This window comes from Lonchura striata, chromosome 2 (assembly GCF_046129695.1).
Source record: "Lonchura striata isolate bLonStr1 chromosome 2, bLonStr1.mat, whole genome shotgun sequence".
Lineage (NCBI taxonomy): Eukaryota > Metazoa > Chordata > Aves > Passeriformes > Estrildidae > Lonchura > Lonchura striata.
In genome coordinates, this window is record NC_134604.1 from 39900459 (window position 1) to 39923722 (window position 23264).

At 42.8% G+C, this 23264-nt stretch overlaps 1 protein-coding gene across 3 annotated transcripts in view; it reads right to left on the minus strand.

Annotated features, from left to right (window-relative positions):
- MTMR2 (myotubularin related protein 2) overlaps positions 1 to 23264 on the minus strand; it is a 60769-nt gene that overhangs the window by 4881 nt on the left and 32624 nt on the right. For all 3 annotated transcript variants that reach the window (XM_021536549.2, XM_077781339.1, XM_021536550.3), the window contains 10 exons: positions 19436 to 19511; positions 16101 to 16195; positions 15819 to 15929; positions 13729 to 13830; positions 12956 to 13039; positions 6099 to 6248; positions 5138 to 5326; positions 3443 to 3628; positions 2392 to 2598; positions 718 to 810 (listed from right to left, as the gene is read on the minus strand). In XM_021536549.2, the coding sequence (XP_021392224.1) occupies positions 718 to 810; positions 2392 to 2598; positions 3443 to 3628; positions 5138 to 5326; positions 6099 to 6248; positions 12956 to 13039; positions 13729 to 13830; positions 15819 to 15929; positions 16101 to 16195; positions 19436 to 19511 (1293 nt within the window). The remainder of the gene's footprint in view (positions 1 to 717; positions 811 to 2391; positions 2599 to 3442; positions 3629 to 5137; positions 5327 to 6098; positions 6249 to 12955; positions 13040 to 13728; positions 13831 to 15818; positions 15930 to 16100; positions 16196 to 19435; positions 19512 to 23264) is intronic.

Below are 23264 nucleotides of genomic sequence, written 5' to 3' on the forward strand. Positions count from 1 at the left end.
TTAGAGCACTGTGTTTATGTACACTCAGTGCTGCTTCAAATTGAAGCTTGCTCTGCTATGCCTGTCCCTCATGACAAGCCACGCAGCCAGACTGTGAACAGAAGGCACACGTGAAATAAATACATTCAAAAAGTGGAAATTTCCCAGGGCCAAATGGAAATAACCTGGATGCCTAACACAGCACTTCCCAGAGGGAACAGCAGGGAGGCACCTTGTGACAAGAGGTCAGCAGGAGGGAAAGGTTTATGGACACAGGCTGTGTTTGTTGCTGAGTTCTGTGCAGAAACAATCTGACCCGAGACAAGAACAACTGAAGCTCCACAAAGAGTCAGTAAGAATAAATGCAGGGAACTGCAAAGACATGCAGGGGTGATGGAGAGGAGAGCAGGAGGCCTTCCTCCTTCACAACCACCCTCCTCTTTCCCAGGCTGCCCCAGTTGTGACATCCTGACCTCATCATATTCATCAGCTTGAGCAGAGGCAACAGAGGTCTGTTGTATCCACCATGCTAGGGGGACTTATATAGTAGCCAGTGCTTTCAGGCTCTTTGCTAAACAGACTTCCAAAAAGCCTGCTGCCAGAATCAAAGCAAGAGCACAAGCCCAGGAAGGAGAGCCTGCACAGATCAGCTTGGAAATCATTCCTGTGTGCAGCCACCACACAGTCTCAGTGCACTGGGCATGTCTCTGTGGACACGGGTGCCACTCAGCAGTTTACCTGTCTTGTCATCTGCCAGACACAGTCGATGAACTGCAGGAAGACGGGAGAGCGATCCGCATCCGCGTGGTTCTTGTCCCCATGGCCGACTCTCTGCACCAGCAGGACAAAGAACACCAATCACACAGGGCTTCGTGGGGAAACTGCTTCATGGGATCTGCTCTCAGTCACCTAAACCTTTCTCAATGGCTTTAAAAAACTTCAAATGAGTCCTAATATTGCTTTGTCCATATCAGTGGGTAAAAGGAGTGAAGGATAGCTACTCTCTTTGTCTTTGAAGTGAAAATTCTTTATGGGGATATTTTCATGCTAAGTTAAAACAAGAGTTGTTTGAGTAGAGGCTCCAGATGCTATGCTGGCACTGATTTCAGTTAATAGCTAAAGTTCAGAAGGAAGAAAAATGAGAATGCTTTTTGCTTCAGTTGCAGCTGTTGTCCTGGCTACCTCAGTAGTAGAGGGTGCTAGATGCAAACACTACCTACAGGCATGGCATGCGGCGATAACCGTCACGCAACACCTCGCGGCTTCCAAGAGCTGTACAAACACAGCCCAGCCCATCTCCTGCCACCTCCAGAGAGGCAGCAATGACAGTATTCCCAGAAGCAGCCTCCAACCCTGACTGTGCTGTGTGGCCAACACGTGTGAGCCACAACTCCTCAGAACTAGCAGAGTACATTATTGGTTATGTATCAGCTGGGAGCCCCAGGTACTGTACAAAGGTAGAACAAGAACATGTAAGTAACAGAGATCCCCAATACCGTTCTCCCCTCACCAAAGGAAATCACTGTCAGTATCTTCCTTGCCTAGACAGTGGAGAAGCTAAAACACTCTTTGCTCAAATACCAGACAACAAGTTTTGCTGCAGCAGAACCTCAGTTGCTTTAGTGCCTTAGTTTTCCCACCTTCCTCAGAGCATTTGACAGTGCAACCCACCCCTGCAAGTACTGCACACAGATCTTATTCTAGCCCTTGCAAAATTAATAACCACTAGAAAACAGCTATGAGCAAAACACAATAGGAACAAAGACTGAAAGGATACTACTGAAAGGCTCTCTCAATTGCCATCCGTGCAAACCATAACAAACTGCTGTGTCACAAGCCCACAAAGCTGCCTCTCTGCCAACTGCTAGGGCACCAGCACAAACTACTCTTGGTTCAGGCTCAAACTGCTGCTCTTTCACCTAAATAATTAGAAGCCTCTCCAAAAATAAAGTGCGTCTGAAGAAAATGTGAGGTCAAGGCTATAAACGAATTCCCAAACCTATTCAATGCCAAAGCATTTCTGAGATGATGGTGCCCAAGCAGTCTGAGAAAATGGACTGAATCAGAAAGAAAGACAAAAAATACCCCAGTGGTGTCTGCCAGCTCTCAGCAGAAATGCCAGCACTGAACCCAAAGCACACCGCTAGTTTAAACCTAAGCATGGGAACATGACATTATCAGTCAGATACCTGAAACATTTAAATACTACCTGTTCCCTGTATCTAACCAATACAGTCTCAAGGAGGTTAAGAGGTGAATGAAATTATAGGTAGGAAACAATAATATCAATCATTCACCTCTCTCCTGTGAGTTCAGCTGGAAACTTCTCACAGGAAATCTTAAACTCCTCTGAAATCCTCCAAGAGGGATAACAACTTTCTGCTCAGTGCCTTCCATGGGCCAGTGACTCACCAGCTGGAACCTGTGGCCGAAGCTCAGCCACTCCTTCTCCACGAGCACCTCGAAGCCCCTGATGGTGCGGTAGTAGCCATCCAGCATGAGCAGGGCCAGAGAGGTGAGCTGGGCCGTGCGGTCCCAGCCGTCACTGCAGTGCACAACCACAGACGTCTTCCCCGATTCCACCTTGTCAGCAATCCGAAGGGCTCCAGCAAGAATGAGCTAGGACAAGGGAAGAAACAAATTACAAAATCTCTTTGGAACAGAAACTATAAATGAAAAATGGCCAGTGACAGCACAGGACAAACCAAGGGCTCTGCTTGCCTCAAGGAGAATGGTAAATCATTTCCAACTCCTTTATAACTAGGACGGCAAACTGGTGAACACATTTTCTGTTCCAGCAAGATGATGACACATCTGAACTGTAGTGTAGGCACAACTCTAGAAGAGCCTTTGCATAAAACTCAGTCCTTAGACAAGTCAAGATTTAAATGCAGGAGTGTTTTGTGTGTGACAGAAATGGCCATCACCTTGCAGCTGCCCAAGGAGCACATCTGCCCCTCTCTGCATTAGCAGAGCAATAATGTAAGCTGGACATTTTTAGAACAGAAAGCACATTATTTGAAAACCAGCATCTGGAGAAGTCAAAACATTTTGCCTCCATATTCTGACTCTGCTTGGATTTCTGAAAGGCTGAGAGGGCCCAAACTCCCAGCATTTCCGTGTCTGGGCCAGGTAATAACGCCAGGATGTCAAGGAGCTGAGCCAAGGACTTTGAAACTCTGTGACTCCTGAGTTCTAAGCAGAGCTTTCACAATTACATCATTCTTCACATCCAAAACACCATCTTTCAGTATTTCAGCCCCCTCTCTTGTCCCTCTTCTCATCTCCTTAAGATTTCCCACTCCAAGAAACTACAGGTTTAATTGCTTATAAATGGAAAACAAATTCTAAGTCTTTAAATTTACAAGGAGCTGAAAATCCTGGAGTTAGCTCTGGATTTTTTTCCCTGACTGGTAAGGACTTTGGTTGCTCAGTCACATGCAATGGATGCAGACATACATACCTTGATATGCTCTAGCCAGTGAGTTGACTCTAAATTAGACAGCCAATGAGTCTCCTCGATATTGGGATACACAATTTCTTTCAGTTTTCTCAGTGACTCTCTCATAACATGAATATTGTGAATATCCAGAAACACTAATTCTGCATTCTGATAGGCATCCTCGCTTTCATAGCCCCCTCCTTTAGCCTGAAGAACAAAATTCACATACAAATCATTAAGCAAAACCATATTTTGTACTTTATCCCAGACATTTGTCCTGAGCAAATAGCAGCTGAAAAAATACCACAGTGGCTGGGCTATCTAAAGCAGGCAAAAAACATTGGCTTTATCTCACAGCTAGAAGAAAACATGTACAGGCACACACTTTGTGTCTCCCTTCTGCAATACCCAATGAATGCTGTAATTTTTACCAAAGAATATCACATTACAAGCCTTCTTTTCCTCTGTAATTATAATTTATCTCCATTCAAGCCATTAACTCATTACATTCGCTAATCTATCATTTAAAAATTTACCATACTATTACAGAGGAGGATAACCCACACACTAATTGCCTTTCCTAAGTAGTGAGAAAGGCAGATTGAAAAAAAAAAAAAAAAAAAAGAAAAATAAAATAGTCTTTACTGTAACAAAGCAGCTCCACCATTAAAACAAAGCTTAAAGTGATGGCATGGAACACAATTTTTGGAAGGGTAGAATGATGGACCTTGTGAACTACTGAACTGTCAGCCTCACCTCTGTGCCTGGCAGGATCATGGAACAGATCCTTCTAGAAGATGTGCTAGGGCATGTGGAGGACAGGGAGGTGATTCAGGATACCAGCAGGGCTTCACCAAGGGCAAATCCTGCCTGACCAGCCCAGTGACCTCTATGATGGAGAGACTACAGCAACATGTATCCTCTGGCTGTGACTATCCAACTTCTCATCCATCACACTGTCTGCCCATCATCTCCAATCTAGAGAGAAGGATGTTGTGGGGAGCTGTGTCAAAGGCTCTGGGGTCCCAGCATAGGAAAGACAGGGTCCTGTTGGATCAAATCCACAAAGATGACCAGAGGTCTGGAAGCACCTCTTCTGTGAGGAAAGGCTGAAAAGGGAAGGTCCTGGAGAGACTTTATAGCAGCCTTCCAGTAGTTAAAGGAGAATGATAAGAAAGATGGGGACAGATGTTTTAGTTGGGCCTCTTGTGATAGACAATGGGTAGTGGTTTGAAAAAAAGAGAGGGTAGATTCAGACTAGACATAAAGAAGAAACTTTTCACAATGAGGGTGGTAAAACACTGGAGCAGGTTTTCCAGAACAGTGGTAGATGCCTCATTCTTGGAAACATTCAAAGTCAGACTGGACAGGGCTCTGAGCCCTGTTAGAGGAAGCAGTCTTTCAACCACGTGAATTGAAAAATGGTGATACACAAGGTCTAGGATGCTAGAGTCTGGCCTCAGTACTACTTAATTTTTTTTTCTTCCAATGTCATTTCCCATTGTAAATTAATATAATGGATCATCAGCAGTCATACTGATATCTTACAGATACCAGTGTAGGAATAAGTCTGCCTAGAGAATCAGATCATTGCATTCAGACTTCTTCTGCAGTGAAAACCCTTTTGTGATCCTTAAGAATAATATGAAATGGTGGTGGGAAATGTGCTCTAAATTATTACATTCCCAGTTTTAGACAGAGGAAAAAGCACCCAACCTTATTGGCTACAGCATTCACACTAGGCCTTGCATCAAATATGAAGATTTTATGGGACTGGGCATTAGAATCCATGATGGCTTGAAGGTACTTTTCATCTTCCTTGCTCCGCTTGCCGCTCACTCCCACCATGGGCTGGCTACAGCGAGTGATCGTTGCTTGACTTTCTGGGTGAATCCATGACAGGACCTTTGGAAACAAATGGAAAATAAATAAAGGAAAAAATGTCTTAAACCAGTGAAGTGAATTACCTGTGATGGCTTGCTCTGGGATTCTCTGTCAGGGGGTTCCAGAAGGCTGGAGTCTATTAAATCACAACTGAATGAAAGAAAGAACTCTTCTGGCTTTATTCATTCTGGTGGCAGTCCCAAAGTTTGAACAAACAAAAGGTGATCAAATTGTTTGAGTCTGTTTTAAATATGATGCAGACTATTTTTCTGGCTGTTGTGGGACTCAGTATGTGGGCTATGTCTTACTTTATGTTACACCATGTAAAAGTTAAGCACTTTAGGAACAGACTGAATTTTCTATAGACTTGAGGAGTAAACCAGTTACCTCTGAAATCATAACAATGTGCTTTGTCTTAATTTCATTAAATAAACACTCTCATCAAGACTTATCACTACGTATTTCTCTGTCTTGAAAGTCAGAGTAGGCCAGACAATTGTAAACAGCCAAACAGGGCTGTCTTGTGTTTCCCGTGAACTGAACTGAGATTTGGTCTGAGTTGTGCTAAATTATCTTATCTTATAGTTTTGGTTTAGTCTACATGTCTTTCACAGCAGTAGTTTCAGCAGATAGTGTTGTTTTCTATGTCCTCAAACATGTTGTTGTCACTTTTATTAGCCGCTGACCACTTATTTGCTCCCTGGAATCTACTCAGCTTGATCTTGGTATTACTTATTGCCCAAAGATATGTGTAACAAAACCACATCAAAGTGGCTTCTTCTGTCCCACTCACTGGAATGCGTCCTCTGGATCTGAAGGATGCCACTCTCTTTAACTCCTCATCGGGAATGTTTACAGGCACAGCCAGAATGGCAGGGTATGTATCACACAACTCATAGCGCTCGTTAATCTTGGTCAGCCTCCAGCTTTCATTGGGAATTCCCTAAAGAGGAAACTGCAGGTTAGCAAAGCACAGACAAATACCCAGACCTGAAATTCAAGACAACTTTTGTTAATGAAGGTCATTTAAGGCTGGCACCTGGAAACGCACTGTCTTGGTAACTTGCATTTCATGTCTCTCCCCAGAGAGGTGGATGTTTTGCTCAAGTCACTGAAGAACAGGGAAACTGGGCTTCAGGCAGGGTCACCTATGGCAAAGGAACTGTGGAGGCTACAGATGTAGCAACACAGGTGGTCCCCCTGGACCCAACTTTAAGATACCTCCTGGTCTCATTGTTGGCTTATGGGAGAGACAGAAGCAGAACAGAATGGGTGATCAACTCAGTCCCTTCATGGCACTTAGTTCAAATGTGTTAGGTGAAAACTGGGGATACAAAATGGAGTTACCAGACAGGATGGAGGGAAGGGAGAACAGGCAGTAAAACACCCAAAAAAATCAGCTTGATTTGGGCTTAGTTCAGTGTTTGTGGCACAACTGTGCAAACCTCTAAAAACACCAAAAACTTAACAATTGTATGTCTCTGTTTGCATGACTGTATGTGATGTGCAGCTCCCATGCTCCCATCACACTAAGCTCTCTGGTTGAACTGAAGACTTGGGCTGGGAGAGCAGGGAATCCCCACACACACATCACAGAGCTCAGCATGCCCTGATGGGGAAGCCATTCAACAGCTTCTGAGACAACTATCTCCAAGTAACACCTGAAGCACAATGGGGACGACCATGACAACCTGCAGACGTGGTTTGGCTGAAGCTGGGAGAGAACAGATCAACAGGGAGTGGCTGGTGCAGCTGCCTGCCAGGAGAGATTTAAACAGACCCTGACTGCAGCAGGGGTGAGTGCTGACACAAAGCATCTCTTTGGGGAAGACACATCTGCTGCAGCAAACGTGACCAAGCTGTGAAGCACCGAGTGTGTTTTAGGGGAAAGTCAACTCTTTGCACAATACACGCCTCTGTTCTAATAAACACTACTTCATTTTAAAGCAGGGTGGTGGGACACTGATTACCACTGTCACAGCTCCCACAGGAAATAAATGGCACATCCGACACGGGGCAGATGAGCTGTGACAATTACAGCTGACCCACACAGACTGCGGCCGCTCTCCCAGCCCAGCGGTGAGTCACACTGGCAAAAGAGGTCATGGTTAGAAATCTGAGGGGAGGCCAGACCTTCTGTCTAGCATCAGTCACACTCTGCTTTGTGAACCACTGCTGTCCTTTGGCCCGCCCTGGGAAGGAAATATTACTACAAGGCTCACCCCAAAAGCCTGAAGGAAAGCTATTTTTGGCACTGTCTGAAGCTGAAGAATTGGCAGAGCCAGACATCAAGCGGTGTGTATACACAGTTCAAGCTTACTGATGGGTTAAACATGCTCAGAGGTCTACCTGCTGTAAACAGCAAGGATGGAATCTGCTGGGCCCACCAGCTCTGCTGCCAGCCAGGGAATAGCTAGACTCTTGCCAGTGACCAGTATGTTTACTACCTGGAAGTAGACTAATGGCTAATTAGTTCTCAGTCCTGTTCCTAATAATCACGTGCAATGGATCCATAAGCAATTCCTGAAAATTTCACCTCCCCCAAATCTGAATGAAAATTACATTGTCAGCACAGTCTTGGCCAAAAAAATGGGACCTACATGGAAGACAATCAGCTACATGGCAGAAAGGCTCCTTTTCATTTTATCCAGCAACTCTGCCAATGCTCACGGAGAAGACCAAGGAGCGGGCACTGGAAAGCACCCTCTTGACGGTGCTGGGCAGTGTGGCTTCTGAACACACTGCTTGGGCTAGAACGGAGCTCAAAAGCTCTCCAAAGCTCAAAATCTTTTAGCTGCCACACTGATAAATTTGAAGGAAATCTTTCCTCTGCAATAGCCCAGACCAGAAAAATCCATTCTTAGCCCCCAAAGAAAGAAACCATGCTGCGTGTCAGCATTCAAATTTCTTTTGACTCATGGGGAATGTCTGCTTTTCCCTGACCCAGGAGCCCTGAATCACAGCACCACCCAGAGCACTTTAGATTCGGATCGTGACTTTCTCTAAGGACTGGAAGCAAACAGAAATAAGCCAAGTGGGCTAGAAGAGAAGCTGAATTTGCTTCTTCCCTGGATGTTTGCCATAATGCCGTGTAGCTTCTGCATTTATTCGTGCTCCTTCAGATTTGCCCTTTCTCCAGCTGGAATCAATAGAAAAAGCTAAACGTGATATAAAGCACACTGGTATTTCCTCATCTAAGATGCATTTCACTGCTTCCCGGTAAGTTGTAAGCACCCAAAAGCCTACTATGAAACAAAACTGTTACAGATGTAACTCAATAGGCCTTTGCAGGGTAAGGAGCGGCTCTGGGCGCTGCCTGACTGTGCACCTGCAGGAGGATCTCAGGCATGCTTCCCTAAAAGCAGGTTGTGATCATCACATTAATGACCACAGACTTCTGCACAGCTCTATCTTCTTCGGGTAAATTAATGCTGCTAGTAGCTTCTGATTCTAGGGGAATTCATACCTCTGGTGGATGCCAGAGAGCAAACTAAGGAAGGCAGCAAAGCCACACATATAGTCATAAATTAAATATACCCATGACCATTCTCACTGAGCCCAGCTGAACCAACACACCTCATAAACTTATTTTATCCAAACAGGATATTCTGTCCAAAATGCCAATAGTGATCCTTAACTTGTTTTGTACATGGCTAAAAATGCTCCAACACACTCACTCAAAGGTTGGATGTTAACAGCCTGGTCTGTAGCTATGCCTGAAACTTGCCCCTGTTCTTGGGAACACTCCTTACAACTCTATCATCTAACCACAGAGACACAGCCTTTGTGTCCTCTCCACACACAAACTAGACTTGGTTTCCCTCTAGATAAGACATTCATGCCTTACTGACTTGGGTTTGGTTATCACTTATTTACACCTGATGTTGCAGAAGATGGAGTTTCTTTGTTTTCAGGGAAAAACTGTTGAAGCCACTCCAGCACAGCACCGACACCACCACCTTGCAAAGCACATGGTTAAGGTTAAGCACACAAGGATCCTTCACTAACAGGAAAAAGATAATTTCCTTGCTGTAGTTACACATAGTCACACCTCTATGGGTTCATGGAGAGCCACTCTGAGCTTACATATCTAAGTGCACCTTGATCTGCAGCAGGCAACACAGGATACAGCTGCAGAGCCAAGCTGCTCCCTCTGCCATTTACTGAGCCCAGGCTGTGTCCACTCAGCACCAGAGAGCTGTGATGTGTTCTGCAGTAGAGACATACATAGCATAAGCAGCTCCTCAGTTAAACCATGGGACATTTAACAGTTCAATCCTCATTTTGCTCCCCTAAGTTTTACCCAAAAATCCTCTGGAGGATGATGTTATCAAGCTCTACCTTTCCCACTCTGCTTGTATATTAATGCTGGGCACTTCTGAGTTATTAGTTTCTACATGCTTTCTCAAAAAGCAGCAACCACAGCCCTACACTGTGGCTCCCCAATAGATAAGACCAGAGCAAAGGATATTAGACAAGAATTACTTTTGTAGGGAAACATCACACAACTTCACAACCTCTTGTAATATTTTCCAAATGCTCCCCACCTTATTAAGGAAAATAAAGCTTTAAGTTACTCCAAAGGCATCTTAAGGACTTTTGGTTTCAAGTGAGTCTTATTCACTTTGCAATTCTGTTTTATATTCTGCCAGCCCATGTGTAATAAAAATCAGGGAGCAATTTCAGTTTTAAATTTCATTTGCCACATGTGATTCCATTTACCAACTAAATCTCAAACCTCTCTGAGTTCCTTTTGTTCTCTACAGGTTGTTTATTACTCCCCATAGTTTTACACAATCACAGATTTTTAATAAGTTACATACCTCCATCCTTCCCAAGAATGCTAATGGGGAAGTTAGGGGTTTACTATCTTTCCCAATTACTACAATTGCTATTATCTCAACATATTTCTATTAATCATAATAAAAATTGTAATAAATAAATAATAGAACACTCAAACTTGCCATGTCTACCAGTGTGGACATAGAAATTACCATGGATCCTGGCCTAGAAGTCTTTTCTGGATGCCTGGTAGCTGGAGTTTACTTTTGCTCCACTCCCCTATCCCTGTGTTCCTTCTTCCAAAGGGAAAAGACTGACCTAGCCTAAGATATAGCAAATTAATGCCTGGCCATCCTGCTGGGCTGCTGATGCCCTAGGCCAGCTCTTCTCTAACAGTTTCTAAACCAATTCCAGGAGGTCCTGCTGACAGTGCATATGTCCTGCTTTTCTATTTCTGATCACAATTCATAGAGTCCGAGACAGGTAATCCCATTATCTGATTTGATGATGCTAGTTTTGTTTCACTGTTAACAAATCCCTGCTGCCATTTCAAGACATAATCCTGATTTACTGTATAAACAGTTATTGCTTTAGCAGAACCTGGTTGGATTAAGAAAAAAGGCTGCGACACACAGATAAATTGAACATCCATAGTTACACATGCTGGAATTAAATAAACAGACTGAAATACCTAAAAGTTTTGGAGGGGACATAAAGCATCATGCTGCAGGACCTAAATCAATCTAACAACAGGGATGAAATTCTCCTTCTGGCCAGATCACAACATAAACATCAACTGCAGTACAGTTTGCCTCTTCTTCAGCAGCTGGTGTTGGTCACTTTTGGAGATAAGGAACTGGAATAGATGAATTGTATAATCTGGAATGGTAGTGACCGTGGCCCATCATGGGTAAAGCTCAGAAAGGCTGTGGCTGCAAAAAGTCCTGGTTTGGATTCACTTTTGCAGTTACCAGTGTAAGAAAATAACCATTAACAATTATAACCATAACATTAATTTGGTTTCTTGACATAGAAGCAATCAGGCAAGTTTGTCCTTCCCACTCACAAAGAAGCAGGCTAACAGCACAAGTTCACAGTGCAGCAATGCCTCAGCTGTGTCATGTCTTACACCCATTTTCTTTACAGAAAGGCCATGAAGAGCAGCAAGTCACAGGCATGCAAACACATGTATCCTTTCACCATGTCACTAAATTCCTGACAAACTTAAGGTGTACCAAATCACAGTATAAAAACCAGTATCGAGAGAAAAGCTTCTATCATAAAAACTGGCATGCCAGGATTTAGAAAGTGGAATAATCTACACTGAAATTAGCTAAAAATTATCTAAATTATCGAAATCTACACTGAAATTATCGATTTCTTCTTTCCAGGTGTTGTAAAAATGTTTTTTGTACTTCATCTGTTTTGACTGATGCTTGGCTGAGTGAATGCTGTGCTTTCCAGTGGAGATTATTTTGATTGCACAGGTATTCTTTTAGTTGTTACTCCAAAATTTTCAGCCCTACAAAGAAGCATCTTGCTCAAATAGCTTGGGCTGCAAATCCTTCTCTACAGGCAGATCTTCTCATAAAATAACTACCAAGAAGGAGGTAAAGTTTAAACAAAGCAATAATCACTGCATTATCTGATCTTGTGCTCAAGCTGACCTTAGACACAAAGTGATTACAATCAACCGGAGTTTGTCTCGAGCGGGATTTTAGATTGTGGCATTGCATTGCAAATCATACACTTCTTTGCAATGAAGGCAGCATACAGTAAGATACAGTAAGCTACATCTCACTTCCCATTAGCAGTCTAGAAGCCAGCAATCTATCTTAGGCAGCTATTTTAGGAGAGAACAAATCACCCCCAACAGTGAAGCGCTCTCTCCCATCTGTTAATGACAGGCCTAGATAACCAATTTAGAAGGCATGCCCAGCTTTTAGCGGGCTAGAGCTAGAAAAATGAATCCTTAGGGTTTGGATTCCAGGAATCAGATGAACAACCAGGCTGGGACAGAGGTCTGGTTTTGCTTGATTTGATGAGGAAGACCCAAATAAATCTTAAAATTGCATGGCTCAAAATTTCTTAATTTTACAATAGAAAATTGGTTTTATTCTGATAGACTGGGAGGAGAGAGAAGCTTATTGTGTCTAGGGCAAATATGTCACCAGATCATGCTCCTTTTTCTACTTGAGAATGTTATGACAGGAGTGATTTCATTATAAAAATCAAAATTCTCCCATCTTTTACTCCAGAGAATACTACTCAAGTTTTGACCACAGTATTCCTAATCAACAGCCTGTCACTACATAATCATTAACACCTTTGATCAGTCTACTCTGGACACACCACAACTGTGTGTTCTAAACTATGGTAAATCACAGTACTCTCTAGGTTGATCCCTATGCTGAGAAACCACACCTAAGAGGGTGAAGGCATTCTACACTTAGTTTTTTTCCCCCAAACTGCTGTTTAAGACAGGAAAAACTGGAAAGAATTAAAACCAATACAAGCAAGCACTGAGGTGTGAAACTCAACAATGGGATGCCTGTACCTGGAACACACACCCTCCATTCCCCACTGCCAGCAGTACCTGACCACCAAGCCAGAGCATCATTTTTTTCCAGCAGAGCCTAAAGTCAGCTCTCTGCCACCTGAGCTGATCTTCATCAGTGGATGCTTCTATTTCTAGAGCTGTACTGCTCTCAACAAGCACTGCAGTGTGGAAAACAACATCCTAAACAAGCCTGCACAGCATTTTTCAGCAGAATCATTCTCTGGTCCATGTAACCTCTAATTTTCTCACTGCACAGCCCCTTGTTTCTGAAGAGTAGAGGATGAGAAAGGATGTGGCACAAAACTCACCTGTCTTCTGTACTCCCAAATTGGGTCATACACTTTCCATCCATTTTCTGGGAAAACCTCTTTGTACTCAAAGGCAAAAAGTGGCTGAAAGAAAGAAAATTTACCTTTAAGAGCCCACTCAGAGCCCATTTGTATGATGTTTGATATCTCAAATAGTAATTCATGATTGACCCTTCTTTTTCCCCACCATCACTTTTCTTTCAGGGTTTTATAAAAAAGATTAACACTCTTACTGTAGCAGGTAATTAGTACAACAATATACCTTCCAATATATCCCTGATCTTGCTTGGCTCTTACCTAGTACTGAGTGGACAAAAGAATTATGTTATTAAAGAGAGAAGATAAAACTACTTAGGCAAGAATGATCTTACAGATTAACAACCAGAGCCTTTCAACCAGCATTTGAAACAATTACAGTGTCATAACATTAGAAAACACAGGGGCTGCATTCCAGATTTGGAGCAATGCAGTCACCATTAGCTGTGAAACTCCAATGGATGTCACTGTGATTTGAGTACTTTCCCTCTGTTACAAGGCTTTATCAGTAAGTCATTCCCCATGCATGAAATATGGCACTGTAATAGATTTACCCTGTTTCCTATATGACCCAAATTCCTACAGAATTAAGTTTAAAAACAAATTTGAAAACCAGCACTTCTCATCCCTCAAGAAAATGCACCCCATGTGAATGCTGTATCATGTAGATGGGACAGAACAAAACAGTTTACTGCTATTCTGTGTCTTTTGGCAAAAGCTGAAGAGAAAACACTTACCAGATTATTTGAAACTGGAAAAGCATATTTCATTAGGTTCTCAAATATGGATCGCCTAGTTCTCCCTTCAGGCTTATGAGCAAACCGCAAGTTTCGAATATCCTAGGGGAAAAAAAGAGGGAAATCAAGCTGCAAATGTCTGAACCACTTCAAAATCCAAGGAAAATCCAAAAGCCAGAATTCCAAACGGGGTCACATGACAATGCTCCTTCTAGCACTGATTTAATACTATACTTTGAACAAAGTGGTGTTGCAACACTGGGCTCGGCTGAGGGGATGTCTACAGCCTCCACCAACAGCAGAGCAGCCAAGGGAGGGCACAGCTGTGCCTGACCACAGCATCTTGCCTTCACATGAAGCTCTCCACCTGCTGAAATCTTTGGGTGAGCCCTGCTCAGGAAAATGCTATGTTTGACCAGCAGGACTTTGTGAGACAGACATCCTTGGCTCTCACTGAGCTCTCACACCAAGCAGTGCCATAAGTCCACTGGAGGGGATGGCCTAACAAAGTACCTCCACAGAGCTACTGCATGTAGGGGGCCCAAGAACAGCCAGCTGGGTGCAAAGTATTCAATGCCATCTCCCCTTAAAGCTCCCATCTCTCAGAGAGCACTCAAGAGGATGTCTTCAAATCAAGAACTCCTCACTTTGCACGGAAACAGTTTAGACAAAAAGTGGCCATTCAGTACCTCCTTTCCATAGTTATCTACAAAACCAAATTTGGAAAGTAAATAAAACATCTCTAAGTTTTTTCAGCCAAGCCTGCAACTAAAATGCTTGCAGTAAAGAGTCAAAAACTCATCAACAGGAAATGAGCTATCAAGTTCAAGTACATGAAGATGGTAGAGCAAGTCAGAGAATGAGATAAACAGCTGAAGACTTTGTTTCCTCACAGGGATGGATTACAGGACTGGTCTCAGACAGAGAACTTTTCAGAATGCATAAGATGTATCTGTACCACTCTGTTATTTAACTAAACTGCTGTGCATATGCAGTGAAGCAGGCTGACATATTTAAATATGCTATAAGGGCCAAAACACCCATCCCATAGTTTGTGCCTGAGTTTGCCGTACAGGGAAATGATACAGTTCACTCCAAACCTGACCAAGTGTGCTTATAAACAAAATGGCTGAGGACTAGGAATCCAAAGCAAAACAGGGAACAAATTAGCTGGCCAGCACAAGCACCTCAGTCTATGCTAGCTGGGGTGGATTATGACTCTCACAGGACAAGGGAGCAGCTGGATTATTTAGTACAGCTTGCAGTAACTGGTCTTGACTCAGCACACCCACAGCTTGACAGTCTGCTTAGCTTCCTGGTGCCTCAAAAATCACTGCAGTGACCAGAGCACTTTGGGATTCCTTTTCATTCCTCTATCTGCTCTTATCTAGCATCCTTTTAGTATTGAGGGGCTCTGACAAGCTCTAATAGCCCAAGACCTACAAGGAAGCAGAAGGGTCATGCCATCCACAGATATGGATTTAGGAGGGGAGATGGTGGCTTTATTTACTTTGTGCATCTATAGTAAGCAGACATGAGGAGGCAAATTGTTCATTTTTGCTGCAGTTTGTATTTCCAGTTATTACAAGGGCTCTTGAGAGGCATATGTGAACTATGTATTGCCTTGAAAGAAATGAAAGAACAGCCTTGATGAGGACTGAAGGCTACTCACCAGTCCCTCATGGCAAAGCACAGCAGCAGGTGGACATGAGCTAATGATTTAGGGGGAAAATGTGCCCCTTTCTTGCTCTTGAAATGCAAATGAGTGAAAGGTCTACTGAATTCCACAGTAACTGGAGTCTACCTAGAATAAGTCTGGTGGGCAACCCTGAGAAATGAGGATGTAGGCCTATACTTCAACGACGAAGAAAAGCCATTGCTCAGCACAAAGCCTAAAAAAAAGGTTTGGACCTCTTTTCAAATGAGTGGAGCTGGAGAATACTGAAAAGTACTTTTAAAATCATGATTTCTGACACCTGTGAAGTCATACTGACTGAAACATTTTGCAGAACTTCTTACAGTACCACAGAGACAACCTTTCAACATATATGTTCCCCTTCCCCTGTTGTAAAACACAGATAAAAGTTTACCTTGCACACAATCTCCAGCCCGTATGAATTTTCACCGCGACTGGAAGCACCTCCAATTTTCTCCACTCTGTTGATTACACCTAAAGATGCATCTAGGACAAAAGGAGGGTCCTGTAGACAGTTGAAATTTGTGAGTTTAAAAAGGGGAGGGGGAAAAATCCCCAGCTCCTGCTCCCTTATATTCCCAAACATATAGCCACATTTCACACAGAAATACTCTCAAACAACACCTAGGTCTAAAGATTCAAAAGGTAGCAAAAGCAGAATATTTCAAAATCTTACCCGTTCCATGCTTTTAAAATACAGTCTATAATTGGTAACAGTAAGGGTTCCTCTGATTGCTCCAGTGAAGGGGCAGATGTAAGTAACATCCTTAGCTTAAGAAAAAAAAAAAAAAAAAGAGAAAATAAGAAGTTGTTAATTTCACAGTTAATTTATGGGAGAAAAATTATGCCAGCAACAGTATTTGTGGGCTCTACCTTGCAGATCATGAAATCAAAATAAGCTTAATCTGTGGTTCTAGCCTGGAGCTAACTTGCAAGTTTCAGTTCTGTGGAGAAAGTAAGAGCTTGGGTAGAGATAGTCCATCACCCAGAATCCTACATTTGAACAAAACTGCTACGCCTGTCAACAGGCCAATGTTTGGTGCAAACTGTTTGCTCTTACTGCCAGTAGCTGAGAACATCATGCATGAAAAGAGGAGACCACTCATGCCTGGATGCACACATTTGAAGGTGACAAGAATCTGCATAAAAGCTAAGGGTTGTGCCCGAGATGGTTTGTGCCAGCAGGGGCAGGAGAAGGCAGTTCTCTTCCATGTGGTTTTTAGGATGCTTGGTCCTTCTGTATGCCTTTGCACATGGAGTCAGCCCTGGGATGAAGGCCGTCATGCTAAAAGCCAGCAGAGCTACAGTGATTTGCAGGAGCCATGACTCTGTGTAACAGCCAGCTGCCGGTGATCTTAGGTCTGAAGTCAGCGATCAGGTTACTCTGCACAGTTCAATTATTTTGGAGCCTGAGTGATGGTGACTCAAAACAGTCCCCTTCTTAAAAGGCCTCAAACGTTTCTCACTTGCTCCAGCAAAAGGCAAGAGGTGCTGCTGGCTTTCCACAGCAAACACCTCTAACTGCCCTTCTGTTTTATATCAATTAAAAATGCCAAGATTTAAGTTGTTGCCTCCCCACCTCTGCTGCCTATCACATCTTCTGCCACTGAAGCAGTTGTCTGGCTGTGTCATGGCAATGGTTTACACTATCACCAACAAGTAATGACACCCCTCAAAAACATAGAGGAGACCCACTGAGCTGCCAGATGCATGAAAAAACTCCCTGGATCATCTTAATAACCTCAAGCCTCCAAGCCCTAGGGAACCCATTTTGCAAGGGCTGTGTCAGGAGGACAGCTCTCCTCTCACCCAGGAGACAGCACCATGAACATGAGGTGTGAGGCTACTGCGGTGTCAGAATGGGAACCTAAATTTCTTCCACCTTGATCCCATGACATTTAGCCCGAAGGGGGAGAGAGAAGAAGTCTGCCTTATTCCAGGGCACTGGCAACTCATATAACTAAATCATTCTTAAGTCAGCTCTGCTTCTGCATAGTCTTCATCAACTCTCAATATCTGAATGCAAAGAAAGATCCTTAAAATATCAGAAGTGACTAATTTGGAGCAAAATAGGTAGCACACAATATCTGATAAAAAAAAATAAAATATACATATCTGTAAAAAAACATGCTAGTAATTCCATTATTTATTTATATAAATTTACATGCCTTTGTTTGAAGCATAATTAAACACAAAATGCTTATAGCTATTTCTAATTAAACCAAGTGTTTCATTAGTGTCCGATTATTAATCACTTCTTTTCAAAGACTGGTTTGACAGAGGTTTGAAAGCAGACTCAGGAAGCATAATAAGGATGAGGGCAGCCTGCCTAGTTTTTCCACTGGAGTTCCCATTATTCAAAATGTAATTTTGAAATGTTTAAAAAAACCCAGCAAAATCCACTAATAAGAAAAGCGTGCATTTACATCTGAAAAGGAACAGGATTTCTGGGTAAATAGGAAAGGTGCTAGAAAAATGTTTTCCAGGTAAGGAACCCCAGGCACGATCTCAAACATTGGCCTTGCCAGCTTGTAAGCCACACCACCTTTCACATTTGCATTTTATTAGCCTGGTTTCCTAAGGAAACAATTTTACTTAATTACACTGCGCATGTACAAATGTACCTACACACATGGTTTGTCTGACCTTAACCCTGCCACAGCTGTATGATTTCAGCAGTCTCTACTTGATAAACAGGGATCTCCAAGGCATTAAAGTGCTTCACTCTTTGTGAGAATGAATGCCAGGTATAATAGAGAGGTTGTAGTGGTGCTATCACCACAGGAAAGCCTAATGAGCTCAGCCTTTGGTACGTATAAGAGAATACATATGGGAGAAAGAAACTGGAAACCAGATTTACTAATTCCCCTGTTTGTGGAATTCCTGTCTTTTACAGGCCAATCTTACTCTAGATTATTGGGTTGGCTGAAAACATTTTTTCTTCCCTTTCCTGTAAAATACAAGGAGAATTACATTTTCCTTTCTTCACACTTTTAACAGGAAACAATTATTGCTGATGAGTAACAAAGATTTCCTTTTTGCTGCCTTTAGCTTCTTGCTGGAACAGGCAGCTGCTGTCTGAGCTACTCCAAAAGTAACCCAGTCTTAGAGATTTAAGGGCTCATCACACCATTTGCCAACAGATAAAACACTGGTAACTCTGACCTCTTAAACCATTCCCTAGGAACCCTTCAAAATACTGCCTCACTGTCAGAGCTAATAGCATCTGTGGAGTGAGTTAGATATCAGTCTGCAGTGAATGGCTGGAGTATGAGTTCAAAGTCCTCAGGGCTCTGAGGAAAGAGGCTGAGAAAAAATTAATTATGGAGGTGGGTTGTTTGGAGGCTTTCTTGCTTGTTTTTAATATTGCTGTTGATTAGTGCATTTTTTTTTTGTGAAGTATTTTTAGTTTTCATTTTTTTATTTTTTATGTTTAGGACTGAAGTTGCACTCTCCCTTACCATTTTAAGAGGGAGGAAACATGTTAAAAAAGTAAATGGAAAATTTTTTGCAGAAAATTAATAAAGAGGCTTACTCAAGCCTTCAGAATGGAGAGCATCAGCAAATCTGATGCATGTCAGAACGCCTGGATGAAAAAATAAAAACCTCATCACATTAAATTCCCTGCAAAAGCACTGTATCCTTTCCTAAAGCCCATGCTAGAGATTTGACACATAATTGTGCTGTGTCAGCCTAGGAAGTCACCCTGTGGCAAGGACAAACTGCAAGAGTTGATCCATATCCTTTCAGAGGGCAGCAAATGCAGAGCTGTACAACTCACATCCCTTCACTCATGGCAAGAGAGTTGAATTGCTTTGTACTTGCTATGTGCTAAAAGAAGACACATGTGGTGTGCAATAGCTCAATTAATGAAAATTAATGAAACAACCTGATCATGCTTCCCAAAACATCTGCAATGTGCTGTTGTTGGTCAGTGACTGCCAAGATATTTTGCTGTATGGATATTCTACTGTTTGTCAGCAAACAATAAGGAATTTCCTCTTCACATACCCATGTCTTTAATGGTTTCCCCAGGCAGCAAAGGTGGCTCTTCCATTTCAGCCAGTTTATTAGCCTCCCTCAGGACCTAGGCAAAAGATACAAGTACAAACACAAATTTATTATGTTTTCATAAACCAAGAAGTTTACACTTACAGGTCAACCATATCAAGGACAACAAATACTCAAAGATCTTAGAATACTGCCTAGGGTCTCTTCAGAGGTCAACCCCAGGCTCTGTACTTTGGCAGCACACTTCCCACATGTCCTTTCATGCACCAGCCTTCTCTTGCCCAGGCCACCTTCACAAGTCGAATTCCCCTCACAGTTATGGACAGAGCCAAAGGAATCAGTTCCTTTCCCAGTTGAAGTGCTCAGCAATTACCATAATGACATCAACTATTCAGCAGAGCAATTTCTAGTTTACACTGAGGAAAACTGAAAAGGACACCTTGGTCACTCCACTGTGCCCAGTGAGAGTCCCACAACTGCAAAAGTCCTGACTTGACTCAGTTACAAAGGTACTATTTTGACAGGCATATAGAGGAGGTATAGTTTTGATTTTTTTTTTTTTTGGCTGACAAACGACCCCTTCTCCACTTTCATGGGTTCGTGTTATACCACAGAGCATGACTTCTCAGACCTATGATTGCATTTACACAAAGGTTTTCACAAGAACAGCTGCTATCATGGGCAGATGGACATTTTAGGAAAGCATGACTGTAATGAGGAAAGCATAACCTAAGGTCTAACTCTATAAGAAGTAGGAGAGAAATGCAAATATAAGTGATCAAGATTAAGGCTAAGACTGTGTGGCCAAATGTAGATGGATTTAATCATGTTGTCCATGCCTCAAACTGGACAAATGACCACAACATCAGCAGTACAGTTTGCTCAACTTCTTAACACAGACAGCAGGTAAGTTAGTCCAGACTCTGCTTCATGCTATAGCAACCACAAAACTTTGAGTTCAAGGTTGTCATGTGTCCCACCTGGTGAAGACAGGCAGAGGGAGCTCATTGCTGCTTACAGCTGAATGTGCAGGTTCTCCCAAAATGTTTTTTTTAATCATAATACAAGGAAAGAGAAAAAGAATTGCTTCAATTTACTATCAGGAAATCCCTCCAAAGAAAATTCAAAGACATAGCCTAAAGTAGCATTCTAGAATCTGACACGTCTGTGGTCAACTTTCATGTAGGATCAAGCCAGAGGGAGAGCCTCAGGGAAAAAAAATTCCCTAAACTATGCGAAAAAAATTGGAAACAAACCTAAAGAAAGCCCTTGCCACAATAAGAGCACATTCCAGCATTTTCACACAACAGATTGATGCATAGATGAAAAGATTAACAAGATCAAAGCCTTCTTGAGAACAAGATGTACATTTTTAAAAATGCATGCAAAAGACTCTTAGGAAAAAAATTAATAATAAAAGCAAGTACAGTCCTGGCTTCCTAACAGAAATCTCCCAACTGCACCCACTTAGATCAGGTCTTATCAGGGAGGCTGCCAGAGCAGCTGGGCTGGGGTCCACAGGATGAGTAAGGAGAGGTCAGCATTGACAGAACTCACACTGGCAGCAACTTGCTGGGAAGCTTCTCTTTCCCCACATCAGCAACATCAGTAAAAATAAGGCTTTGCTGGTATAATGAGCCGAAATCGATGCTGAGGACTTCTTGTCAGCACAGCTGTGTTGGCCAAAGATCACACACCCCATCAAAGCCCTGACTGAGGGCCTCTCTGACAAAAGCCTGTGATGTAGACCCACTCTCAACTCCTGTGTGTCCAATTTTGCGCTTGAGTAACAGCCCTGAAATTAGCAGAATAACATCTGGATTATGATAAATGAGATGGAAGTTTCTGGCTAATTACCCCTTAAGTGGTGGTCATCTTTTTGGCCTTTTATCTTGGAGGGACATTAATGAAAATACACTCTGCATTCAGAACATGATCACCGCTTCTTTGAGAAGGTCTGTACCCCACGCAGGCAGCTGCTGCTGCCAGGATCACTCTGGTCAACAGCTGGACTCACTGCCCTCCTGCAGATGTCAGTGGGAGCACGTCCAGCAGTAAACATTTGAGGGACTGGGTTGTATCTCAAGCCAAAACAAATATGAGGTAAGACACATAGAAAGCACTCGGTATGACAAACATCTGCTGAAGTGGCAGAGGTGGGTAGTTCTCAGGTGGGTTTTAAATCCTGTTCTGCAAGTGGGGGAGAGAAGGAGGAAACAGACTAGGTGAAAGACAAGGACCTCCATGTCAACATCATTCTCTAAAGACAAGGTTGAAAGTGTTTGCAATTTAAGAAGTGACACTTCTAAGTCTAATAAAATCCATCTGGTCACTCACACTTCTCTGAAATGTCCCCAGGATCAGAGGAAAGGGTTAGAAATGCAAACCTGTGCTCACTTCAACAAAGGGCAGCAGACAGCTGGCTTCCTGGAAGCACAGCGCATCAAAGTCAGCCTCCTTGCCTCCTCTCTTATTATTTCGGGGGTTTTTTGCTACAGTCTTGAGGACTAAACTCATTTTCACCACCCCTCAAGTGACTTCAGCACAGTACCTATTTCAGGTAACAAAGCACTGACTCCGTGGTGATTTCAAAGGCACAAGCACATAACCCCTGGACAACCGTCATCCTTTCCATAAGGCTGAGACAAATGTGGTCAGAAAGTCCAGGACAAACACTTCTCTGCTGTGCCAGTCTATGCATTGTCTGCTCAGCAGTAGATTTTGAAAGAGCCTATAGTTGGACCATTGGCACTTGAAACCCAACCTGGCAGAAACCAAGAAATGAATGGTAGGCATTTTCCTGAAACCCACCTCCATCAATGACTCTTTAAAATTGATTCAGAGAAACACAATCTGTGTGGGGCTGAAAATGCAGGCAGGAAAAGATATCCGCAGCACCAGCCAAAGACAGGGGCCACCAGCAGGCAAGAAAAAGTGGGTGGATAAGAGAAGAATTTTGGAAACAGATCAAGGGGAAAGAATGGTATGGGACAATGCACATGAAGCTCTGAGATGACGTCAGTGTCATAAATGGACCCTTTGCGCCTTATATGACTAAGAAGATTACATGAAAAGCCCTTCCATATTACTGCCAATCCTCCTCTCCCCCTCAAAATCCAAAAATGGTTCATTAAACTGTGAGAAAAATCTTTTTTTGTACATTAGCCTATTTTCAAGACTCTAAAAATAACACTCTTGGGCCCAAATTTAGCCCTCTGCAAACCTTATAAAATTAAATTAAGAGCATCAGTAAGGCAAGGAAGCGGGGAAAGGAGCCAGGGACATGACTGCAGCAGCCTGGCTGCAGGATGGGGACAGTAGCTGCTGACACATAAATGCTACTGAGGCAGGTACCACACATGCCTGCAGCTGAAATGTGCCACCTCTGTGAGCTTCAGCCTTTGAAATTGTTCAGTGGGAGTAAAACCAAAGAATTCTTAGAGATCTGCAATGAAGAACACATCCAGAGCTGGGCAAATCATTATTACTTAGGAATAGGACCACAACGACCACAATGACTTAGGTAAAGGACCACACAGGGCTCTTTCTGTCATAATCATTACTAACATGGTTTCTGTAAGAAACCAATACAATGACCAAAAACCAGTGGAATATTCTCCCTTGCCTCAAAGTCGAACAAGGTCTTCATTATCTTTTCCTCACAAAGATGTTATGCTTGTAAGTGAATCTGTGGAGTAATGAAGTCCTCTTATACACCAGAACAGCCTTTGTTTCTGTCTTCTTTTACCAAGTAACATCATGTACCCATCCCACCTGTCAGCAGCTTTCTCTGTAGATGAAACAGCTCTCTAAGAGTCTGAGAATGGGA